The sequence below is a fragment of the Exophiala aquamarina genome (genome assembly GCF_000709125.1).
Source record: "Exophiala aquamarina CBS 119918 chromosome Unknown aczIA-supercont1.2, whole genome shotgun sequence".
NCBI classification, from domain to species: Eukaryota; Fungi; Ascomycota; class Eurotiomycetes; order Chaetothyriales; family Herpotrichiellaceae; genus Exophiala; species Exophiala aquamarina.
The window spans coordinates 2,791,273-2,815,622 of NW_013550586.1; the positions used below are offsets into that span (position 1 = coordinate 2,791,273).

The 24,350-nt window shown below is 50.0% G+C and overlaps 9 protein-coding genes across 9 annotated transcripts; 5 read left to right on the forward strand and 4 right to left on the reverse strand.

The window, feature by feature from the left end:
- Positions 1–2,092: 2,092 nt before the first annotated feature.
- Positions 2,093–3,240, forward strand: A1O9_02832 (uncharacterized protein; the record flags this gene model as incomplete). Its single annotated transcript, XM_013408403.1, has 2 exons — positions 2,093–2,862; positions 2,916–3,240. 2 exons carry the CDS (start codon positions 2,093–2,095, stop codon positions 3,238–3,240), a joined length of 1,095 nt encoding a protein of 364 aa, XP_013263857.1.
- A 543-nt stretch (positions 3,241–3,783) lies between these two features.
- On the reverse strand, positions 3,784–5,262 carry A1O9_02833 (uncharacterized protein; the record flags this gene model as incomplete). The annotated part of the gene is made up of 1 exon (XM_013408404.1): positions 3,784–5,262. One exon carries the CDS (start codon positions 5,260–5,262, stop codon positions 3,784–3,786), a length of 1,479 nt encoding a protein of 492 aa, XP_013263858.1.
- A 3,002-nt stretch (positions 5,263–8,264) lies between these two features.
- Positions 8,265–9,887, forward strand: A1O9_02834 (uncharacterized protein; the record flags this gene model as incomplete). The annotated part of the gene is made up of 3 exons (XM_013408405.1): positions 8,265–8,527; positions 8,583–8,930; positions 9,029–9,887. 3 exons carry the CDS (start codon positions 8,265–8,267, stop codon positions 9,885–9,887), a joined length of 1,470 nt encoding a protein of 489 aa, XP_013263859.1.
- An 862-nt stretch (positions 9,888–10,749) lies between these two features.
- Positions 10,750–10,929, reverse strand: A1O9_02835 (uncharacterized protein; the record flags this gene model as incomplete). Its single annotated transcript, XM_013408406.1, has 1 exon — positions 10,750–10,929. The coding sequence occupies one exon, from the start codon at positions 10,927–10,929 to the stop codon at positions 10,750–10,752; it is 180 nt and encodes a 59-aa protein (XP_013263860.1).
- Positions 10,930–11,227: 298 nt separating this feature from the next.
- Positions 11,228–12,424, reverse strand: A1O9_02836 (uncharacterized protein; the record flags this gene model as incomplete). The annotated part of the gene is made up of 1 exon (XM_013408407.1): positions 11,228–12,424. One exon carries the CDS (start codon positions 12,422–12,424, stop codon positions 11,228–11,230), a length of 1,197 nt encoding a protein of 398 aa, XP_013263861.1.
- Positions 12,425–13,967: 1,543 nt separating this feature from the next.
- Positions 13,968–15,746, forward strand: A1O9_02837 (amidophosphoribosyltransferase; the record flags this gene model as incomplete). Its single annotated transcript, XM_013408408.1, has 1 exon — positions 13,968–15,746. One exon carries the CDS (start codon positions 13,968–13,970, stop codon positions 15,744–15,746), a length of 1,779 nt encoding a protein of 592 aa, XP_013263862.1.
- A 1,103-nt stretch (positions 15,747–16,849) lies between these two features.
- A1O9_02838 (uncharacterized protein) lies at positions 16,850–18,556 on the forward strand (the record flags this gene model as incomplete). Its single annotated transcript, XM_013408409.1, has 1 exon — positions 16,850–18,556. One exon carries the CDS (start codon positions 16,850–16,852, stop codon positions 18,554–18,556), a length of 1,707 nt encoding a protein of 568 aa, XP_013263863.1.
- A 604-nt stretch (positions 18,557–19,160) lies between these two features.
- On the reverse strand, positions 19,161–20,457 carry A1O9_02839 (uncharacterized protein; the record flags this gene model as incomplete). Its single annotated transcript, XM_013408410.1, has 2 exons — positions 19,161–20,234; positions 20,368–20,457. 2 exons carry the CDS (start codon positions 20,455–20,457, stop codon positions 19,161–19,163), a joined length of 1,164 nt encoding a protein of 387 aa, XP_013263864.1.
- Positions 20,458–21,937: 1,480 nt separating this feature from the next.
- Positions 21,938–24,199, forward strand: A1O9_02840 (uncharacterized protein; the record flags this gene model as incomplete). The annotated part of the gene is made up of 1 exon (XM_013408411.1): positions 21,938–24,199. One exon carries the CDS (start codon positions 21,938–21,940, stop codon positions 24,197–24,199), a length of 2,262 nt encoding a protein of 753 aa, XP_013263865.1.
- Between the last annotated feature and the right edge of the window lie 151 nt (positions 24,200–24,350).

Here is a 24,350-nt window from a genome sequence, read left to right on the forward strand (position 1 = left end):
AAGAAAGGCTTCTGAAGCTTACTTAAATTGCCGTGCCCACTTTACTTGGCCGTTCCCCGCGACCCCGCACGGGTTGTGTATTCAATTCCCGGGCCTCGGGCGGCTTGAAGCCAGTCGTATCATCATCTACATGCTTGCACCTTACTCGATGTAAATCGAGGTAAACGGTCCACCCGTTGTTGTTCGCTTCCTTGATTAATGAGTCGGGTGTGGCCGCTCGTCGAGAGGGGACGGTGAAAGGCTCATATGCCGACTATCAGTCGGCCGTCTGGGATTATGTCTGTCGGACAAGCCAAAGGGCTCTGACTTTTTGATTGCCTCTCTCTGTAGGTGATGGAATGTAGGTACACATTCGGCATGACTATTTGGGTGCAGCGCCGGAAAGGCCCTCGTCCCTCCTCCCTATGGCCAACGCGTCCCAGGAGGGCGTTCCCTAGTGTACGTCCAACAGACTTCCATAACATGCAAGAGGCTGCGCGCAATTACAAATGAAGCATTTTTGAATTGTGAAAATTGAACCTCTCAGCCTAAACCGGTGAAAACTCATTCTACGCGTCAATATTGAGCTCAACAAGGAGACCATCGAAGTCCCGAGTAGCATCCCATCACGACTAGGTGTCTTCACTCTGAGAAGCTTCTGAATGTGAGGATTCAAGTAATGCAGATCGTAAGGACCCTGTTCTTTTAGTATGGAGGAAGAATGGCGTCGCAAAAGGATGGTAGAACCTGTACCCCATGCCAAGGGGGTCATTTCGAATTAGTCAGTTAGAGGACAGACTTCACTGTAAACTCAAGACGGTGGAAGTCGGTACATTTGGGCCCTGTGCTCAAAGCTTCCCCACGTTGTTCTCCCAGCGTCAAGCAAACCCTCAACCTTGAACACATGCAGTGACAACGTATGTCAACTTCTCTCAAACAGTTCAGTCTCTGCAGGGCTATTTTGGGAGGCCTATGAGACCTGGATTACCTGCGTGCCACACATTTATTACACCTTTCGACGTTAGCTCCGACTGAGTACCTTGATTGATCCTTGTGCGAGTCCGCTGCTGGCATATCAACCGAGGTCATGGTCTCCGGCGAGGATTCTTCTCCTGCCAATGTCGCCAGTACTCGAACAATTAACAGAGCCTGTCAGGACTGTAATAGGCAAGTGTAGCCTCGCGCAATAGCTGCAGCGTAGATAATCATTAATAACGTTTGACTACGTAGGAAGAAGACAAAATGTAGGCTTTGCTACACTACCTCAGAGCCATTCAACTGACATGCAGGCCACAAGGCGATATGAAACGTCCCGTCTGCGGACTTTGTCGTCGGGTTGGCTCAGAATGCACCTTTCCTCTCCGGCAAAAACCCCAGAAACCTCGATGTCGCTCAAAAAGGACAGCCAAGTTGACTGATGCCCAGTTGCTAGCAAGTGAGTGCTATGTAATGGCCACTTCGCGAACTGCAGGCAAGCCCTAACTCACACCCCAGGTGCGCATGTTTGCCAGAGCTCAGACATGGATTTGAGCGACCCGGTCAGCGAGGATGAGCCTATGGGTAAGTCGCAAGTGAGATGGCACATATTGCCCTCTCTCTTTACTAACGGGGTTCTGCAGGAAGCAACGCTCGACTAGGGGGTGGAACCACAACGACGCACATACAAAGCACTTCAGCACCCAACACCTGCCGGTCAAGCTCACTCTCGATTGACTCTTTACTGTTGGCACCATCTGAAATTCCTATTGCTGTGCCTACAGGTACCTCACAGATATGGAACCTGGACCTCTCTCCTACCCATGAGCCCTGGCTACCAATCGAAATGGAAATCGCCAACGACAGCCTCGATATAGGAGAAGATACTGATGATAATGGCTGGGGAGTTCCTCCAAAAGTGTCCGGGGAATTGTAATTTCTCATCAACGCTGAAGTAGCGTGTACTGACGTCTGCAGAATCAAACTCTTCTTTGATAACATTCAAAGCTGGCTGACGTTTGTCCACCGACCGACCTTCTACGAGAGATTCATCCGTCAGATTGGGCAAACATGTGTCCTTATCGAGCGTTCAAGAGTCTCTGAAGACGAGGCACTCATGATCTATTGCATGTTTGCAATGGCTGCAAGGTTTTCCAAGTCCATACATTTCGAAGGCATTCCGGTGCCAGATCGTGGCGCGATATACGCAAACCGCGCCTCGAACATGAAGGATTCTAGTATGAAGACCCTTCAAGAGCCCAGTATAGAATTTGTGATGGGCTGTGTCATGCTTGCATTCTATAACCTTGTTGAGGGACATTTCGGTCCTGGCTCTGTCTTGACAAGTGTCTGTGTCCGCTTTATGTACGATCTTTGCTTAGACGAAATTGACGAAGATCAATTCGATGAGGAAGGTACCCTCATCAACTGTCCAATCAGTGAGAGTGTTGAATCATGGCTGCAGAAAGAAGAGCGTCGAAGGCTTTGGTGGTCGATTTGGGAACTCGACACGTTCGTGTCAACTATCTCATTTCAACCATTCAGTATTGAAAGGGGAGAGATGAAAGTCCTTCTCCCCGCTCCTGATTACAACTGGCTTTGCGGTATTCCGATCAGATCAGCTTTCATTGATCATCGGCCGGAGACTGTCTGGAAGAGTTTACAAGGATCTCCAAACCAGTCTCCTCGAGCATGGTTCCTCGTGACCAACTATCTCAAATCCAACATAGTTTTGAACGCACGCCGACCATCTCGACATGCTAAACTATCGAAGGCCGACCTCGAAAGCGCATTGTGCAATCTCAAATTGTCCCTTCCAGCCGACTTTCATCTACGGTCATTATTTCTCGATTGGGATAACTATGAGCAGGGAAATTGGATCATCGCAACACATCTCATGATCATAACGTGAGTATCTGGAAAACCCACATTGATAACAAGGTCATGCTTACACGTGACAGGTCTGAGACTATTCTTGAACGGTCGACATGGTCCCGATATGGGGAGATCGACATAGAGCCTTCGTCAGGCTTCCAGGACAAATCACAATTTGCAAAAAGGATAACGTCCTATCTTTACCGGGTTGGTCAAGTCTGGTCCCCTGAATACATTCCGCTTTGCCATCCCATTGTATGCTGCGCGGTCATCGTGCCTGGCTCAACTGATACCAATCAATCTGACAATGCCCTTCGTGGACGTGAAGTGGCTAGAACTATTGTGGCACACTACTCAAAGTACTGGAAGTTGGGGACAGAAATGCTTCGTAAGCCAACCCAGAAATTGTAGTTCCCTTGATGCGGGCTAATACTCGGTATAGGGTTGCTGTCTCTTGTCGAACAAGGACTGCACGTCGTCTCCCATGATACAATTCAAGTCGAACAACAAGTGCTGTTGAAACAGTACTCGGTCCTCGTACCATCTATGTCGAAACGGAAGAGAGCGCCTGATTCGCAAATAGGGCGATCTAGGGATGAAGGTCTTATTCCAGATCATTGCACTCCTGGAACAGCTGGTGCATTGAATGACGGTGGAATTCACCGGCCATACCATTCTTGGTCTCCGTTCGGACCGTTTGATATTACAATATCACAAACATCAGAGTCCCGGGCGGACATTGACGAAAACAGCACCAATATATATCGAAATCCGCTTGATGCCGGTGCAAACATTGCATTGAGCCAATCCATTTGACTATTGTCAGGAATGATCGAAGCGTGACATCTCAATCCTACAAGCACAGTGTTTACAGACGAGAAGTCAGAAACCTGTTGCAGAGCCACGTTTCCTAGTGCAAGAGACCTATATACTAGGGAGCAGGATCTCGCCGACTTAGCTCGCTCCAAAAGTAGGTTGTCCAGCTGCGGCGATAATCGCCACCGCTTTCTGAATGAGGAACTCCTCTATTCCAAACCTGGCATTATTCTTGCCCCAGCCGCTCCCTTTGACTCCTCCCATCGGAACTGGAGATTCCTCCCATAAAGTCATACTATTGATTGCGACTAGTCCGACTTCCATCTGTTTTGCTAAACGAAGGCCTTTCAAAATATCGTTCGTATGGATAGCACCCGTGAGTCCGTATGAACTATCGTTAGCTGTTTCGATTGCCTCCTTCTCATCCGCCACCACGTACACGGTTGCTGACGGGCCGAAGGTTTCAACATCATGGATAGGGTTCCCAGACTTAACTCCAGTGATGAAAGTTGGCACAAGGGCGGCACCGCTGTCTCCTCGCTCTTGGTTACCACCGACTAAAGAAGTGGCACCGTGTGACAGTGCGTCATCTATTAGCTTTTGTGCCTTTTTGGCCATTGCCTTGGTGACGGCAAAACCTGCATCTCCCTTCAAAGACGTTACAGCATCATTTAGATGCTTTATAAACTCTGCTGCGACCTCTTCCACCACAATGATTCGCTCGGTTGACATGCAGATTTGACCGTGATGCATAGTCGCCCCTTGGACACAGAGGGCAGCAGCTCTTTCGAGATCTGCATCTTTGAGTACAATTGCAGGAGCTTTGCCTCCGAGTTCCATCAAAATGGGTTTGAGGTACTTCGCTGCGACTTGGCCGATCGACCGTCCCACTGCGGTACTGCCGATGAATTCAACCTTACGAATGGCTGGATGGGCAATGATCATTTCGGTGATGGACGTGGCATCCTCACGTTTGACCTGAATTTGGTTGAGGGCTCCTTCAGGAATGCCACCGGCGAGAAATGCTTCGACAACTCCATGATGAGTTCGCGGAGAGAGTTCAGAGGCTTTGAAGAGAACAGTACATCCAGCTGCAAGTGGGGCTGCCAGAGATCTGCATGACAGAATAATACTTCCATTCCAGGGCGCCATGCTCAGCACGGGTCCGATGGGTTGCTTATAGACAAGGCAAAAGGCGTCCGCGGTTTCTGGTGGAGGCATTTCTCCTGTACAAGCAATGGTAATGTTAGCTGCAATCTCTCGCACTGCTTTGGCTGCGAGGATGACATTGAATCGTCCCCACATCTCCGGGCAGGAGGTTTCCTCCATTTGATATAGAGCCAGCTCATCCACGCGGCTTTCCAAGACATCAGCCACCTTCAGCAGTAACTCCCTTCGCTTGTTGTATGGCACCTGGCTGAAGCTCTTAAAAGTTTCCGCCGCCGACTCCACTGCTGCCATCGCAGTTTCCGCCGATGCCGATTGTGCATAGTAGACCTTCTTCCCTTTGGCCGAAGAGGAGACTTCAATCAGGTTGTTGGTATCGAGAGGGCCCGCCTTCCCATTTATCCAACAAGGCACAACATCAAGATCTTCGTGTTTCTGCGTGACTGTCATGTTTTCCTTTGTTTCTGGTCTTGATCTTATTGGTATGGTCTGTGGTGTTGAATCTGATATTTTCGAAGACAATGGTAGGACGGTCCGGTATGAAAATGAACAAACTTTGGTAGTGAGCTAGCCACTGGCGCGGAATTATCAATCTCATATTCCAATCAATATTTCCCGTGACAGGAGGCAGACGGTAATGATTTGTCAAATCCTCTTGCATACTCAGTAGGCCGGGATTCTTACGGACGCTCCGTTTCATATCCGACATTACCGGGATGGATACATTTGTGGGGAAGTAAACTTTACCTGGCTAATGGCTATGCTACAGAGCCCAGACTCAAGTTCGTAAAATACCGAGGAAAAGCTAGCACTGCTATACTACCTCAAGGTATGGGTGACAGTTAATCATTCTTTTTCAACAGGGCAGATTTGGTGAAAGTGTACCTAGGCATCTTCGCGTCGACCGCATTGCTGGTACAGGAGAACCGCACTGAGATCCCTTGGGACGACAGCTGTGGTTCACAAAAGCATTACCATAGTGGCAAACGCTCCAAATCAGCCTCCGATCATCGAGGAGGTCATACCTGACGAACTTCGACCTGACGAGGCTTACATCGGAGTCCACGCCGTCGGTGTCTGTCATGCTGACTTAACCGTGTTGTACGGCTATATTCCCCTCCCATTTCCCCGCGTCCTCGGCCACTAAAACCTAACAATAATTCTCCATGGACATGGACCCACCAAGGCTGACTTATCATCTCACCAGGTGCTGGGGTCGTGAAAGTAATAGGCACTGACATAGCGCATGTCCAGCCAGGCGACAAGGTCATCCTTAGCTTCAACCAGTGCCGAGAATGCAACAACTGCAAATTGAAGCTCCCTGGCTACTGTGATGACATGCGCTCACGAACCTGGCTAGGACTGGGCGACCGGACCAGAGCTTCACACTGAAAGGTACGAATGGAAAGTCGATATATGGAAATTTCTTCGGCCAAAGCTCGTTTTCGCGGACTGCCATAGTCAATAAAGGCTGCCTGGTGAAAGTGCCGCCGGAAACTGATTTGGAACTTTTTGCTCCTCTTGGCTGTGGTATCCAAATTGGGTAAGGAGTGATTGTGAATGTGCTCGACGTTTAGCCCGGGGACTCCGTGATAGTTTCGGGTTGTGGTGCTGTTGGAATGAGTGCGATCATGGCGGCGAAGGCGCGAGCCGCTGGAGTTATTATCGCAGTGGATATTCAAGAAAATAGCTTGTCTTTGGCCAAGGAACTTGGGCAACCCACACCTTGAAAGGTACGGGTGATAGCTTGATCGAGCAGATTCGTGAGATCTGCCCCCTTCCGGCTGGTGTCAAGTACGCCTTTGACACAACGGCGGTGCCAAAGGTCATCGAAAATATGATAGAGGCTATCGGGGTTCGCGGCAAGACTGTGGTTGTGGGAGCAACTCCGTATGATAAAACGATCAGTATTCAACCACTCAAGTTCTTGGATATGGGAAAACAGTTTATTGGAAGCGTAGGAGGAGAGAGAGCTATCCACCAGAGGTAAGCATGCATTCGGAACGGTGCAGAATGATCAACCTCCCCCCATGATGCTAATCTGAGTCTAGTCAATTCCATATCTGATCGATCAATCCCGCCTAGGACACCTTCCGCTTGGGAAGATCATTCAGTATTACAAGCCTGAAAACTTTATCCAAGCGTTCGAGGACATGAAAAGCGGCAAGGCCATAAAGCCAGTGCTTGTATGGGCGCATTCTAAGGGCTCATCATGACCTAGGGAGGTATGGCGGAGTCCTCATTGTTCACCTGAACATCACTACGAGTAGCAGTCGTTGTCTTTATGTATCCACAGCCCCTGTTCGATGATGACCGCCCATTTCAGAGACCAGGAACTTCACATCATCTAAATAGACGAAATCTTGAGTCGAGACGCAATTTTGCTACATATACTTCGTTCCTGCCCAGGGTTTCATGATTGCTATCTAGGTACTACGTACTCCTGTCCTTCCTGAAAATGTGAGCTCTCGTCCTCTTTTCGGCTTAACTTAACGCAGGTTCCATGGATTGTACGTTGTATTGAATCATCTGATGATTTGTTACTTTTGTCAAATACCAATTACTAAGTTCATGGGGGGGATGGGGCCAATGATGCGTCGTCTGAGGGCCGGCCAAAGCTCGACAGTAACGCAAGTGAACGCCGTGAAACACCGATAAGGCCGTGCCGTCCTCGGCAATTCCACTAGATGCCAGTCTCATGCTGTATTCATTACGCGCTTCTTACAAATACTGAGCTCTCAGTGGTCCATGCTAACAAGGCAAGCATATTTGGGCAAAACTATTTCGTATCAGGCCGATTGACACCAATACGTACCCCGGTACTATGACATCTGAGAACTGACCGAACAAATGTTATATTCACGACACAGTCCTTCTTTTCCAATAATAATCGAATTTACGCGCCATTGCACATACAGATCCCGCAGCTGCTAGGCTAAGGGTCTAGAAAATGGAAATCTCTCACTCAAATGCGCAGTCTGTCCCAAGCGATGTATCCGTTCTCGTTGTAGGCGGGGGCCCTGCGGGAATGATCGCAGCATTGCAGCTCTCGAGAAATGGAATTCCATGCCTGCTTGTTGAGCGCAACCTTGACACGACCAAATGGCCCAAGATGGACATCACCAATTGTCGAAGTATGGAGCTCCTAAAACGCCTCGGCGTAGATGAGGGTTTGAGGGAGGTTGGTACGTATTCGCATAATATAAGACATTCGCAGGCACGTCCTGCTTGCAATACACATGAGCTGATGACGTTAAAGGAGTTCCTGACAATTTTAGTTTTGATGTTCTATTCAGCACGGGACTATCCGACGATGGAAAGTTCATTGCAAAATGGGTATGAAATAACACAGTCTGGCTCTAAGCATGTTGACGACATGTTGATGATCCTGCTAGGACCTCCCGTCGCCTCGAGATTGGCGGCAGAAGATCAAGAAACAAAACGATGGCTCCATGCCCCGTGAACCGTATCAGAGATGCTCTCAGGCGATTTTCGAAGCCTGGCTGAAACCGCGAATTGAAGGCGACCCTCTAATAACTTCCAGGTTTGGGATGAAGTTCCAGAGTTTGATTGAAGAAGAAGATTCTGTGACTAGTACACTTGTCGACCAAGCGGGCCAGACACATACCGTCAAATCATCCTACGTAATCGGCTGTGATGGCGCTGGTAGTAAAGTCCGTCAGAGCATCGGAATCACAATGACAGGAGGGCCGGTGTAAGGACAAGGCTCACTCTTCCTTGTACAGTGCCACTGCTAACAGCCACCCTAGCCCAGGAGCCATGTTTCTCATCCACTTCAAGTCTCGTGACTTGGATATCCTCCATCGTCAAGGTCAATTCTGGCATATTTTCTTCACCACTGGATACGTAATTATCTCTCAGGATGAGAAAGATACTTGGACTATGCACGTTCCCGTGTCGATTGACGCTAAACTTTCCGAAATGGACCCTTACAAGGAGATCAGCAAAGGACTAGGTATTGACGCGTCAAAAGAATCCTTAAAAGTTGATGAGATTCTAGTCACAAGTATCTGGAGACCAAACATCTACCTAGCTGACCGTTATATGTCGAGTAGAGGTCGAGTGTTCATCTCCGGCGACGCTGCTCACCAAAACATGTAAGTTGCTCTTTATTTTCTTAGACGTCAATCCCCCAGTTTTCATGCTCATTATTCTCACGGGTTCGCGGCAATGTACTAATCTCAGTAAATACCAGACCGACAGGCGGCTACGGTATGAACACAGCTGTTGGAGACAGCTTTGATATTGGCTGGAAAGTAGCAGCAGCGGTCCGGGGTTATGGCGGCCGGTCACTATTACAATCATACGAAGACGAAAGAAGGCCGGTAGGCATGAGGAATATTGATCGATCTGGTGCTCATTGGAAAGTCCATGTCACTTGCTGGGAAATGAGCGGTCGGTCAGAGGGTGCAGTATCTTCAGAAACAGAAAAAGGAAACGCAGTTCGAGAAGAGCTTGCGCAACATTTAGTGACACACGATAACGAGAACAAGGATCACGGACTGGAACTTGGATATCGGTACAAATCTGATGTAATTGTCTTGCAGGAAGATGCTTCTACCGAGCCTCCCTGGCTGGAGAAGCACTACATCCCGTCAACCTGGCCTGGGGCAAGAGTTCCGCATGTCTTTCTGAAGGATGGCGTGGCGAGCGTATTTGATCTATTCGGCCAGGGCTCAGAATGGACCTTGGTCGATTTCTCGCAGAAGGGGGATTATATCAAACTATTCCAGTCCGCGCAGGCATCGTTGGAGGTCAACATCCCAATCAGGTTCGTCCATTTACCGGAAGAGCCGCATGCTCGCAAGGTCTGGGAAAGAGATGCGGTGCTGGTAAGACCGGATGATCATGCGGCCTGGAGATCCTCTACGGGTGGAGACTTGAACTTTGATGCGAGAAAGATTCTATTGACCGCAACAGGACAAGCTTCAAACGACTTCGCAGCAAGGTTGATGAATGATGGAGGGGAGAAAACCGAAGAATTAGTGTTCACGGGCACTGTCGGGAATGTGGAGCAAAGTAAGGTCGAGCAATTAGCTGCGTTCCAGAGGTAGTACGGTTGTTGGAGGATTTGGACTGTACAACTGTACGGGCCAATCGATACAGGCAAGTCAGCGTTGTTGAGATTTCTGTCTTCTTCTATTCTATGGTCACCGTTCTGGTTTATATAGATAATTACTAGGCAAGATGACCTCCTGGAGCCTTTTTTTCATAATTCCAAAGCATTCCAGAGGCTGTAGCACTGACTCATTGATCGTCATCACGAGGTTGTCTGCCTGTTCCGTCGATAGTTACTTTTGGCGCCAACAACGGCCGTGAATTATAGAGGCATAATGCCGTATTTTGCACCATCGGCAGCCTTACCTTGTGATCGTATGTTCACAGCATTCCCATCTCAGAGCACCGCGATTGCCGAAGTGACGCTGGAGAGTGGGGCCACCATTGCTTTAAGTCGAAGGAAGGCAGGACCATTTTTGGAACTCGACAGGCTACTTTTGGTGGTATTACTGAGTCACTCTTATACTAGAAGAGGGCACCACACCAAGACGACTACGGCAGTGTAAACGTATTCTACCGGATAGACCAACATTCTAGTGCCACATATCGCTGATGGCCGTTCCCAGTCCATGCAATCATGGTAATAGCCTATAGGATCTGAATCTACGAAACGACTGACCAACTCTAGAGGTCATTCTGTGACTTCTGTGCTGATGGGGAACGCCCACTAGAATGCAGATAATGTGAGATACCATATTTGTAAGGGTCTATGTAAGCATCAATGCAAAGAGGCTTTGGTATTTGAGGAAGAGGCATTTCTTCTTCAATTGATTTCATTGCTACCCATGGCCATATTTCGACCATATTTATCTGATCTCACACGACTTCTGCCACGGGCCCCAATCATCACCCACAACCTCACTGGGTTTCACCATGACCGGCCATCTCCTCTTCATCCGCCTTTTGTAAGGACTTTGCCACCTCTGAGAATACCTCCTTTGCCGCAAGCGGCGGGTAGGCATTTCCGATCTGTCGATTCTTCGAGCCTGGCTTACCAACGAATTCGTAATCAATGGGGAATGTTTGCAGGCTCGCCATCTCCCGTGTAGTATAGTGCCGTCGACCACTTGGATGATAGACATTCTCACTGTTTCCACTACACTTTATTGTTCCAGAGAGACGGAATCGGTTAATGGGATGTCTTGTGATACGGTGTACGGTGTCGGGGTTGTGGTGTAGAGAATCAAAAGGGATCCCCGATATTGCGGTATTGATAGATGGAGGAAGATGAAGGCCGCATCCTCTGCCATGCGTTGGCATGGGCATTGGTGGAAGGACTTCGCCAGGACTTCATGCATATTAGCTCGATATCTTTGAAAATAGGAGAGGACAAATCTCACCCAGATGCGATCATGATGAGCCGTTTTCGAGTCTGTGGAACTCCGTAGTCACTTAGCTCACACACTGCCCATTTAATACTGTATCCCAGCCCCATAAACATCGAAAGAAGCTTGTTGAACCAAAGGCGGCGACTTGGCCATTCGAGAGCATCAGATTCTTCCAGGGTGACAACACGAGGTCGGGTATACCTAACTAGGTCCTCAACTGCCGTGAACGTCGCATGGTTTATTGCGTTTTTCTCTTCATTTGGGACAGTGTTTGCTGGCGAGAAAGGCTGACATGGAGGGCTCAGATGCAAAATATCCACCATGTATCGCTTTGGATGCTTCATGACCCGAATCAAAAAGGAATAACACTCTTCCAGATAACATTCGGTTCCCGAACGCGGCACAAATCGTCCCCTATATGTTGCCATAGCGTCCGAGTTCATATCAAAAGCCCAAGTTACTCGTAAGGTCGCGTCAAGTGCTCCTTGTGAGGCGCCACCAGCACCGCAGAAAGCATCAGCCATAGTGTATTGCTGAACGTGGAGATCTTCATATATGTGCTCCTTGTGACTTCCTCCTAGAGCCGTCTGGCCGGTGCCTCGCCAATTGTTTCGAGCCTCTGTATTAGAGATTCGAGTAGGAATTGAAGTACCATCTTTGAGAAGGCGATACCCATCATCAGCGTCAAGTGATCGGATGTGTTCCAGGCTGCCTGTCAAGTGCCTGCTTACTCCATCATTCTTAGGACACATCTGAGCCAGCAACGGGAGACCGCGTTTCCATCTGCAGAAGTACAATGGCTCGAGCGAACTTCCAGCATCCATGTGGCAGTTCAAGTCCTCGTACTTTTGATTTGTGAAGATGATTCGACAGTTCCGAATCGCATCCGAGGCTAGTCGTTGTACTTCTGTGATTAGGTTTCCTTGAACATTGGGGTGCATAACCCACAACAGTTCTTTGGCCTGAAGGCGAACACAATGATCCTCGGCGCTTGGGATGACCAGCTTGTAACCTGTGATCCAAGTCCTATCATAACCGTCTGTTCTCCACGATTTGATGTACATGTAAGAACCGTCTGTGAGTTGGACGCTCCAGCCGGGCTGTGTGAAAACTTGTGAGGGATCAATAGGCTGAGATGGCGGGATTTCAGCCGCAGTAGAATCCTGCATCTCTGTATCTGTGATTCGGAATAGATAGGAATCCATGGTGAAAAACGTTTTGGAGGTAGCGCGAAGTGCACAGGAGCCTTGAGGGAAAGTGGGATACAGGGGAGACAGTGGATCAGGACAGAGGATCGTTGATATTGTCCAAGCTTGTGAGAGGGAACAACAGGGTTGTTAAAGATCAGGTGCGTGCTAACTAACAGCAGGGTAATATGAAGGATAGTCAGGGATTTGGGGCTTTTACAATGAGAAAAAAAAGAGACATGGAGGTAGCAAGTCAATCTGTTAAGGGAGATAATGATTGAGGAGTCTGAGAGAAGAGAGAGCACAACTGAGGAATCTAGGCTCTAAGGTCAAAGACAGCTGGAACAAAGTATCGTTGCGCGATAGCACCACATAGTGCAATTGATATCAAACTTGAATCTGCTTGCAACTCTCCATTGTAGTTGTAGCTGTTGTTCTGTTCCTTACCCCTGCAATAACACAAAGCGACTTCCGCCACGATGCTTTCCGATCAGTATAGAACAGATCACAACAGAGATGGACAGTCCCTGATAAGGCTGACCAGCTGGGAGATAAAATTTCCTGGCTTATTGCTGGATGCAGTCTTACAACACACATGTCGTTCCTTTTTACATTCCCGATAGCGCGCGGCTGAGATGGAAATGCTGGGCCTTACCAGGTGTAAATGTTCACCTGTATTACAGCACAATGTTGGCGTCCGTGGTGATATTCCCGAACCCATAGAATTGAGGAAGGACCATTAGAAGTACTTATAGGACCTTAGTGGCATTAGGCCGTAATTTCATAGAGTTTCACCTCCATAAGCTAGATAAAAGACTTTCATTGTTGAACAAGTCCCTGACAACGAGGCTACAAACGTCAGGGGCTGTCTCAATTACCGGAGCATAGATGATCCGACCCAGCATGACACGTGAGTGACAAACTGGACCAATATTCTTCCGAACCGACCATCGTGAAAGCGGGTGATGGTGGGGCAGACACTAGAAATTTCCTCCATCTCATTTTCTAGCCAGACAACGGCTTAGGTTTCGGAAGATACACTCAAAAGTCTTCTAGATTATGGATCCCGCCAAAAGAAGCCCGCGTTGGAGGCCAAATATTCTCTCCACCCGGGGTTGACTTCTTTCCTTTCTTCTCAAAGAACTACATCATGTGGTCTACCCATTCTTCTGAACCGTTGACTCTCACAGTGTCTGATCAACTCCCTCCCTGAGCTTGTTCATCTCATCCATTTACACACCCTAATTTGCATCTTCGAAACTGCGACAGTGGACAGAATTCTTGTACACGGATACCGTTCTGTTGAGCCAGCCAGATCATAGGTTACCGTCGTATGCCTGTCTAGGTGAGTCAAGGATTTGTTAAACCATTGCAAAATCTCGAGGATGAGCCAATTTTATTTTATTAGATGTTAGACTACATATCTATCTTGCTGAGAAATTCGGGTCTGATCGGACACCTTTTGGACGCACCCACATAGCAGTTCATTGCGCCATCACTCTTGACTAACTTGGTGGTTGATAGACCTTGCTACCTCCCTTTCGTCCTTAAATCGCCCAACATGTGTGGCATTCTCGCTCTCATTCTCGCCAACAGTTCTTCTACATCCGCCGCAGTTGACCTACATGAAGCGCTCTATCTCCTCCAGCACCGTGGTCAAGATGCCTGCGGAATCGCGACCTGTGCGACTGGTGGGAGGATATACCAGTGCAAAGGGAATGGTATGGCTGCAAAAGTCTTCCAAGATGGTTCAAGAATAGTCGATCTACCAGGATTTATGGGCGTTGGACATCTGAGATATCCGACCGCAGGGAGCAGTGCCAATGCTGAAGCGCAGCCGTTCTACGTCAACAGCCCGTATGGGATATGTCTCGCTCACAACGGCAACCTGATCAACGCACCCGAACTCAAAAAATACCTTGACATTGAGGCACATAGACATATCAATACTGACAGCGATAGTGAGCTTATGCTCAATATATTTGCTGATGAACTCAATGAAACTGGAAAAGCTCGCGTGAATGATGATGATGTTTTTGCCAGCTTGAGCCGGATGTACGAAAGATGCAAAGGTGGATGGGCGTGCACCGCAATGATCGCTGGCTATGGCATCATTGCATTCAGAGACTCTTTTGGAATTCGTCCCTTGGTGCTGGGGTCTAGATATTCTCTCGATGGGCCTGGCAAAGACTATATGGTGGCCTCAGAGTCTGTTGCACTGGAACAGCTTGGCTTTAAAGTCACTCGCGATATTTTGCCTGGGGAGGCGGTGATTGTTCAGAAAGGTCATGAGCCTGTTTTTCGCCAAGTCCAGAAGCAAATTGAGTATGCACCGGACATCTTCGAATACGTCTACTTTGCTCGGCCAGACTCGGTGATGGACGGTATCAGCGTTCACCGAAGTCGACAGCATATGGGCGCCAGACTCGCTGAGCGGGTCAAGCGGACACTCAGCCCACAAGATCTTGAGGACATTGATGTTGTTATTCCGATCCCAGAGACATCGGTCACTTCGGCTTCACTGGTGGCTCAAGTGCTTGGGAAAGAATACTGTCACGGCTTTGTCAAGAATCGCTACGTATTTAGGACGTTTATCATGCCTGAACAAAAAGCCAGGCAAAGAGGTGTCCGACGCAAGCTCAATGCGATGGCCATGGAGTTTAAAGACCGAAACGTCCTCCTGGTGGATGATAGTATTGTACGAGGGACCACAAGCCGTGAAATCGTTAACATGGTGCGCGAAGCCGGGGCAAAGAAGGTGCACATCGCCAGTTGCGCTCCACCGATCACTCACGCGCATATCTATGGCATTGACCTGGCATCACCTCTCGAATTGGTTGCACACAACTATCCCGGAGCGGATGCGATCGCCAAGCATATCGGGGCGGACAGTGTGGTGTATCAATCACTAGATGACCTCAAGGCTGCCTGTGTGGATGCAGCTCGAGAAGCCAAGAGCGAAAATGCTCCCCAGAATTTTGAAGTTGGAGTGTTTTGTGGTTCATACATTACGCCCGTTGATGAAGCATATTTCGAGCATGTTGAACGCATCAGGGGACAAACACGTAAGTTCAAGGTCATGGACGAAGCACGACGCGCAATTGTCCAAGGAATAGCCGGCCAGGATCAGATTCAGATGGCGACAAATGGGGTCATGGTCAGTGATAGAGGCCACGTTGTGCCGGCATCGGGATCGAATGGAGGCTCCCCAAAGCCTCCTATCAAAACAAAGGGTGTCTCAGGTCGGGATTTGCACGCCTCTCAGGAGGACGAGAGCCCATCAGTGCGGGACAGAATGGACATCAGCATCCATAATTTTGCAGACTTTCCGGACAGATGAAGTGCGTGTTGTACCAGTTTTACTATGGATCGGGCGTGGAAGGCTGATGGTGGCGTTGCGGATATGCCTCGCAAGATATTATTGCTTGAGGCACGATGGCCACTTTGTTATGCATTTCTTGCTTAAGACGCTCAAAACCGGAATCTGTAGACATTTCAGTTTCAATCAGTAGAGGGGGACTGATATTGCATTTGATGATTATGCACTGTCCACTGACTGGATCCATTTTCACCAGCCTGAGAGCAACAGGATGCCAAAATAAAGAGGTGCAACCTACGTAATCATTTAACTAACCCTTAAAGTGCCGCCGGCGCAAGCGACAAGGCTTTGGATTAGCATTAGCAGCCGCCCGCAGCCCAGAAACCAACCAGCTACGAGGTCTATCTAGCTCAGGTGACTAACTTGGGGAGCGAGCCCAGCCATGCCGCATGAACCGGAGATGACAGTGGGCTGACCCGACGTCGATTCGCTCTCATCTCAGCCATCTTGCAAGCCTTGCCACTGAAGTTTGCAGGGAGGCTGGGATGGGGCAGCATTGCACAATGCACTACTGTACGCACTTTGCCCTGCCATTGCCAGTGGGCTGTTCCCCGTAAGACCTTTAGGCGTCGTCACAAGATGCAGCAGCAGCAGCAACCACCACCACTTTGTGATTCTGCGCTGTCTCGTTCTTGCAATGCGCCTCTCTCCTCGACGTTCTTTTCCTTCCTCCCAACTCTAATCTTTGGCTGGCTGCTCCTTCCTCTGTCACTGCTGCACCCATCTTGCCGCGTGACTTTTCGCAACACTCACTAGCATTCCACAGTCCACATATTCCTCGTCCATGGAAACCTCACTACAGAATCGCATATCCGGACGTAGGCGACCGTGCCATTTGACCGATTGACACGGCTCTGTCTCGTTCACGCTACCGGTACCCATACACACATTTCAGCCTCGCAAGTTCGCAGCCCGAGGCAGGCACAGACGCGGCAGTCAACATGTCACGCCCACCCATTCCACGTTCCTCCGTGGCCAGTGGGCTCGCACCTCCACCTGCGCCGCCAGGCTATCCAAGCAGCGTTCACGCATCTGGCGTCTTTCCTCCACCCCCACCACTCAGTATGGCGCCCAGTCGTCCACAGTCGCGCCTTGAGCCTCCTCCTCTAAGCGCAACTCTCGGTCCTATGCCTGGCACCCGCGAACGCCCCATCGCTGGACCTCGAAAGCGCCTCATTGTCACCTGTGACGGTACTTGGCTCGATGCTGACAACGGATTGGTTAACGGCCAGAAACAACCGCCTTCAAATGTCTCACGCATTGGCTGGGCTATTAAAGATACCTCTCGGGACGGCATTCCCCAGATTGTCAATTACCAGGCTGGTGTCGGCACCATGGGTGGCCGTGCATCTCGCGTTGTTGGCGGTGCTACTGGCTTCGGCCTCAAGGAGAACATGCGCGAAGCTTACACTTATCTTGCAATCAACTGGAAACCTGGTGATGAGATGTTTCTCATAGGATTCAGCCGAGGCGCCTTCACAGCAAGAAGTATTGGTGGGATGATAGGAGCATTGGGATTACTGACGAGAGCCGGTCTCCCGAGCTTCAATGAGATATTCGAAGATTGGGAACATCGCTTTGACGACCGCTATGTAAGCAGATACCCCGACAACCCATTTCCAGACAAAGGACCTTTCGATCAGCGTTACGTGGATGAACTCGCAAGGAGAGGTCTGACGACAATAAATGTGCCCATCAAAGCCATCTGCTGTTGGGACACGGTCGGTAGTCTGGGAATTCCAAGGTTGGGATTTTTCGACTCCCTCCTTGGGGCTCGAGGGACCCATGAATACGAATTTTATGACACCCGTCTGCACCCCTGTGTTGAAAATGCCTTCCAGGCCCTCGCCCTGGATGAACGGAGGGCACCTTTCTCGCCTGCACTGTGGGAGAAGCGTGATAATGATCGCACCAATTTGGTCCAATGTTGGTTCCCTGGGGTGCACAGCAATGTTGGAGGCGGGTACGATGACCAGGACCTCGCAAACATTACTCTCGCATGGATGATGAGCAAGCTAGAGCCACATCTGGATTTCCGCCCAAATTTCGTGGACGGACTTTGGGAGGACAATCGACACTATTACAAGCTGACTGGCCAGAAAACACGGTCATGGGCTTTCGGCGAGCTCTATAACTCGTTAAAGGGCTTCTATGGCCTGACGGGCAGTAAGATAAGAACTCCAGGGAATTACTACCGCACGGATCCGCGAACCGGTCGGCCAATGTCTAAGAGGCTGAAACACACGAATGAGTATATTCATGCCAGCGTGCGGGCTAGACTAGGTATGCAGGGGCCGGGGCCACAGGATCGAGGCACATACGACCCACCAGCATTGAAGGAGTGGACTTTCCAAACGGAGATGGTTCCACCGAGTCAAGGCGGTAATGCCGACCACGTGGCGGTGGTCTGGACTGATCACAATGCGAGGAAAAGCGGTGGGCAGGACAGAATGCCTGAGGCAACATTGTCTGATTTAGAGTTGACGCTCTTAAAACGAAGTCCCCGAGTCTATGACTACGTGATGGATCTGCGACCATCGGTGAGGGAGAAGAGAAGAAGTCACCGGGTTGAACAATTCGACGGTGCTCCTCCTGTTAGACCACCATCTCAGGCCCCACCTCCGTTTGGTGCGAGACGAAGTGGAAGGCTCAATCCAGATGGACTCCCTGAGTCGGATGAGGATAGGGAGAGGCGTAGAAGACGAAGCCATCGAGAAAGTCGAGATCCGGAAAAAGCACGACGGCGGAGGAGTCGACGTCAGGATGATTAAGATTGCGCTCCTCCCCGAGAACAGAAATTGAATTCCCCGAGGCTTGTACAACGATATTGAACCCCTCATATATCCAATCGTTCACGACATATGGTCGCCCTACGATTTATCTCTCCACCGATCTGTCCCCGGACTTCCAAATCTCCCTAAGACGTTCGCGGCCTGAGTATCCTAACCGTGGATATGACCCTCTGTGCTAAAGTTGCGAGCCTAGCTTGATAAACATCTATCTGAGTATTGGATTGAATCTTAGACGACGGCTGGCAACTTGAGATGACTTCGTAGCTTTGGGTTCAAGGTCACGCGGGTGGAGACCGTGGTTGACAAGTGCTTTGAACGGTGGCATATGGGCCAAGAAGTGAGCATTCAGCCAGCTCATGGCCGTGAAGTCCTGCCTGTTGCCGCGGTGTCGATCCTGAGAAGTCTAGATTGAGCGTGGCTTACATCGCCTTGACGGCGGTCTGTCCTCATCAAAGCCTTCCCTTGTCCCGTAGCTAGCGCCACTGGCATCGGAGAAATCCCTAACTTCACACGACTGACACGAAAATGGCTCTTCGTGCCAGAGTGGATATTTCTAGTGTGCACCAAAGTGCTCCAAACAGTCTTATTCCGTCACATTCTCAGCGTGCATACTAGCAAGCACCGTATTCTGATCGTCCTTGAGCGTAGCGGCGAGGTTCTCTGCCCGTCTCTTACCTGCGACCCACCTCATAAATTCACTATAGCTCTGGGGCAGCACACTGACGTTGTCCGGCGACAGGAACGTGTAGAAAAAGGTGCCCGTAGACTTCCTCTCCTGGTCTTGGTGCTCCACGGGCCGCACATGCGTCCGTACCATGACCTGGATCCGCGTGCCCCCGCTGGGGTCTGGCTCTGTGTAGGACACGTTCGCAGAGATGTACAGCACCGAGCCGACAGGGACGGGCTCCTCAAACGTGCTGGGGTCTAGGTTCATGAAGCGTGGTCGTGTGTGAGAGAATGCAGCAGCGCAGGTGAATGCTATCTCGAAGGTTTGTTTTAGGAGGTAGCCGCCGAAGATCATAAAATTATGGCGGTTCCTATACTGCGGCTGCATTATCTGGGTGCTGTGGATGGTGGTCTTGCTCATGTTCTGCACGTTCTTGGGCTGATGTTTGGGGTTCTTGGAGTCCGCGTAGGCGAGAGAGTCCGTCCACATTTTATGGATCTCGATGGATTCTTCGGCGTCGGGGGCTTTTTGCAGGATGTGGGAGGATTTCAGAGCCTTCTTGTTTTTGTAGTTCTCGGCACCCTTCGCGAACAGAGCCTTCTCCGCCGGTGTGGTGACCTCGAGGGGCGCGATGTTGACTGGTCTCTTGGTCTGGGGATCGAGGGCGACCATCGTAAAGGCACAGGTCATGAAGACATGCTCTGGCAATATCTTTTCGTCCCCTATCGGCGCTTTCGCGATCTGCAGAGTGATCTCCATGCTACTCCTGCCGGTTGCAAATGTGGCCTGCCCGCTCAGCTCGAGGTCGCAGATCTCTCGGATGGGGTTTTGTAAGGTGATCCGATCCACCGCGGCCGTCACCGTGCTGACGCCTTCGCCGGTATGCTTGTAGGCAACAACGCCAGCCAAGGCATCGAGGTCCATCAGAAGCGTCCCCGTGCGGATTTGGCCCGTGGTGTTGGCGTAGGTATCAAGAAGCCACTTATCTTGCTGTGAAAACGCAAACAACAGATCAACTCAAGTTCACTACGTTTTTGTGGGGGAAGGGGGAGATGAAACGAAAAGATGTCCACTGGGTATACTAACAGCCAGTGGGAGCACGAGGCTGACATAGCTATCTGACATTCTCTTTGGCGTCAAATCTGGTTTGGGAGGTGGTGGTAGGGTGGCGGTCCCCGAATGATTCTGTGCTTCTCTCAGTGCCTCTATCCATGGTGTGCGGATCCTCATTTCCGTAAGTGCTTTGTAGACGCCGTCTGTCGACCGATTACTGCTTGTATTAAAGAGGCGTCTGCATGCGATGCCCGTGCTGAGGGAAGCTGGGGTGTGACGAGCACTCGCCGCTTGTGCTCGAAGCACGCATGCAACTGAACTGTGACGCATTCTCAAGGTCATGGATGGAGGCGTATTGGTCGTGCTTGAGCGCTTCTACATCATCGAGCAGCGCAAGGCTGCCCCTTTGTATGAGTCAATAAATGACGCGGTTGGTGGGTAGGCAGATTCCCAACATCGAGAATTCGTAGGAAGCTAGAGAATGCATGTGAAGAGAACTCGCGAAGCTGATAGACGGTGGTGGTTGAAGCGGGTCGCAGGTGGAAAAAATGCGGTGATTTGGCGGAGTTTAGAATTTCCGATCCGATGGATTCGATTACAGTTTACAACTCATGGCAAAGCAACTTACACGTGTACCTGACAGGCTCCTACTCGTCCTCATTCTCACCTTGTTCATGAGATGGACTGCAAAACAATACCAACGTGATTTGAGTCATATTGGGGGGAATTGATAGTGGCTTCTACCATCCTTACCTGCCTAACTCTTACCGAGTAGAGTGGATCAGCAGACACTGAGTGAGAAGTACCGACATGTTGTTGAGGTACTGAAAGATTTCTCAACCGCCGCTGCAAATGAATGCAATGAAAACATCGTACCTCTCTATCGTTCTCTGCACCTGTCCACAGCTTCAATCATAAATCCATGCAATAGATCTTGCAATTCTTGGGTTGAACTGCAACCCCCATAACTATGAAACATCCAGAAACGAGCAAGCTTTGATATTCATCCTAGTGGCGAACATCATGATCGTTGACTAGAAGGGATGGAACTAAAATAGTAGTACTACTGGATGTATATTTTCGTGACCGCCACCACAGTTTTCTCACCTTGGCTTTGAGGAGAAATTCATGGCGAGCCATGGCACCAGGCCGTGGGAGGTTGATGGGCCATGGCGCGTCTTCGGTAGGTATCACTATTGTGTCCTTGCGGTAACTACGGGGTAGACTAGCTCAGGAATGGCTCGCCTCGCCCAGACGTTCCATTCTTCCATGAGGCAAGCCGCGGGGCAAGTCTGATATTCAAAAACATATTGCCCCTGATTTGCATAGCAACCTCGAATCTCGCCAATACGCGAAGACATAAGTAGACCGGACAGCCGTCGATTCGGGATGCCATAAATTGATCAAACCAGATCCCAGATCCCCCGGTATGTCGCGGTTTTCCTGATCATCCACAATGACCAATTTCCCCAGATGTGGAGACCATCCCCCAAGATGCACGAACGTCGCAGCAGATCGCCCCTCTGGCCCCTCCAGTGGTAAGCCCAATAACATTTATGCTCGGAGCTCTGCCCTCCGGTGGAAGCTGTCCTACTTCGACCTCTTTTACAACCTTAGGTAATCAATATACTCTCACACCTATGGCGTCCCTGGGAAGAGTCGTGCAGGCATGTGAGCGATGTAGAAAACAGAAGCTCAAATGCGATGCCACGAGACCTTGTACACTATGTCTGCGCGCTTCAGCAGAATGCAAGCCTCGGCAGGTGTTGGGCAAACGAAAGGCAAGCCAGGATGCGCCGCCTCGAGAAATCGTCGTCACGTTCCCCCCGGAACCTAGCAAAAACCCTTCTGAGCTTGATTTTAACAGGTCCAAGCAATCGGAAAGACGAGCAACGGATGATCTGATACCTGCTTCTAGTCCGACAGAGCAGCAACAGTTTGGCGCAAACAGTTCAGTTATTAATTTCGCCAGAAATGTCGCCAGGGACCATGATCTCGAGTCACCAGATCTGAGCTCGACAATTCCTGGCGACGCGGGAGATATCCGAGAAATTGGTTCAGCATGGGGTCTCAGGGGGATGCAAATGCCTCCCCTACCCATCATGCGGTCTCTGATCCAAGCCTACTTTGACCGGGTACAATGGTTCATCTTCTTGTTCCATGAGCCCAGCTTTGTCGCTCGGGTCGAGTCTGTCCTTCGCAAGCACCAATGGACCAGGCAAGACCTGCCTATCGTGGTGGTTGCCATTACTGTTGCTGCCATGGGCCTCAAATGTGTCCTGCACGATTCTTCCTGGCATGGGCATCAACGTTTAGAATCGGAGGGTTTGAATTCGAGAGCATTACTTGCCGATTTCATTTCTGAGATTCGAATACATATGTTGGACCTGGTCGACGATGGCCAGATCGAGACCGTTCAAGTTTGTCTCATCTTGGGCACGTACTACATCTACAACGGTTCCGCACATGCCGCCTGGAGTATTCTCTCTCTCGCCGTAAGCACAGCCTATGCTCTTGCATTACATTGCGAGAGTCCCCTCGATGATCATGATGTGGAACTACAAGTTCGCCGACGGACTTGGAATCACGTTATTATAGCAGACACATTCTCCTCGATGATATACGGCAGACCAACAGGCCTGGATGCCGCCTTCGCACGGGTTCAGCCACTTTGCGAGATGGATGACACTGCCATTAATGGACCCGTGCCCCGATCAGGAGAGGATATTGCTCCACACGGAACACGCTCGACGCTAGCTTTTCATGTCCTTAAATATCGACTCTACTCAATTACCAAGCACGCTCTATCGACCCTTCGTCTTCTAAGACTCAATAACCCATTATCAGAAGAAGATGCCAACTCACTGTTGGACACAATCCGTCAAACTGAGCATCAGCTCTCGGACTGGCACAGTCAAATACCCGATTTCCTCACTATGGAATTCTACAACACTGGTTTCCGCGATACGGACGCGTCCCAAATGCTTCCAAGTCAGAATTCTCCCACAACAAACCAAACTGACAGAATTTTAATGCTTCAGGCCATAACGCTCCAGGCCACCTACGATAGTAGCGTCATATTTCTGCGCCGACCGCTCATCGAACATAGATTGAATCTAAACGGCGCAACCGGTGGTACAACATCTGGTTCAGAGTACCGGGAAAGATCTCTGGACATCGCAATCGAGGCTGCTCTGAGGATCTCTCGCTTGCCTTTGGGCGAGCTAGAACACCATCTTGTACTATCCTTTGTTTTCATGCATTTCTTTACAGCAGGAGTCATCCTATGCATCGTCCCTCCGACAGAGCCGTTCAGCCCTCGCTCGCAAGAGTGTAAGTCTGGGGTAATGCGTATCATCAGAACTAGTCGAGCACACGGAAATAGCAGCAAGATGGCGAAGCATCTCGACGAATTACTTACACCCCTTTTGAGTGCTACGATCCAGCGCGAACTGAACAATGCTCTCGATCCGCAATCAGTCGCTCTCAACACAGAATCCATAGGCCAGTCTGCTCGAATCCAGAACGATGAACTAGGAACTGTTATCCCCCGACGAAGCGAGCCTTTTCTGCTGGACCAAAGCAATCCATTTCCACCCCCTCAACATTTCGTTGCCAATGTTAGCATGTCGTCTCCAACGAGAGAACCACTTCAACAGCAGTTCTCCCAAGACCTACCTCAGGCGAGCTATCCGAACTCGGGCATGACACAGGTGGATAATTCGGATTTTCAGTTTGACGCACACCTGGATGAAACATTTGGTGCCTTTGGGCAGAGTGAGTCTTCCCTTTTCTGCAGGTCCCCGCAATCGGGCCAATTGTCTGACAAAACGACAGTGATGTTCAACCTTCTACCTGACGATCCATACAGCCCTTGGAACTGGGGTGGGGCGCTCCGCTAGGGGTAAAAAGGACCAGATGATTGCCACTCATCTCGTTCGAGTTGGGGAAATTGAGCGAAGGTGAAAAAGCGCAGCATTGAACTTCGAGTCCGCTAGACTTGGGCTTCGGACACCAGGTCTCCATGGATGCTTGATTGTAATGAGCACGCCT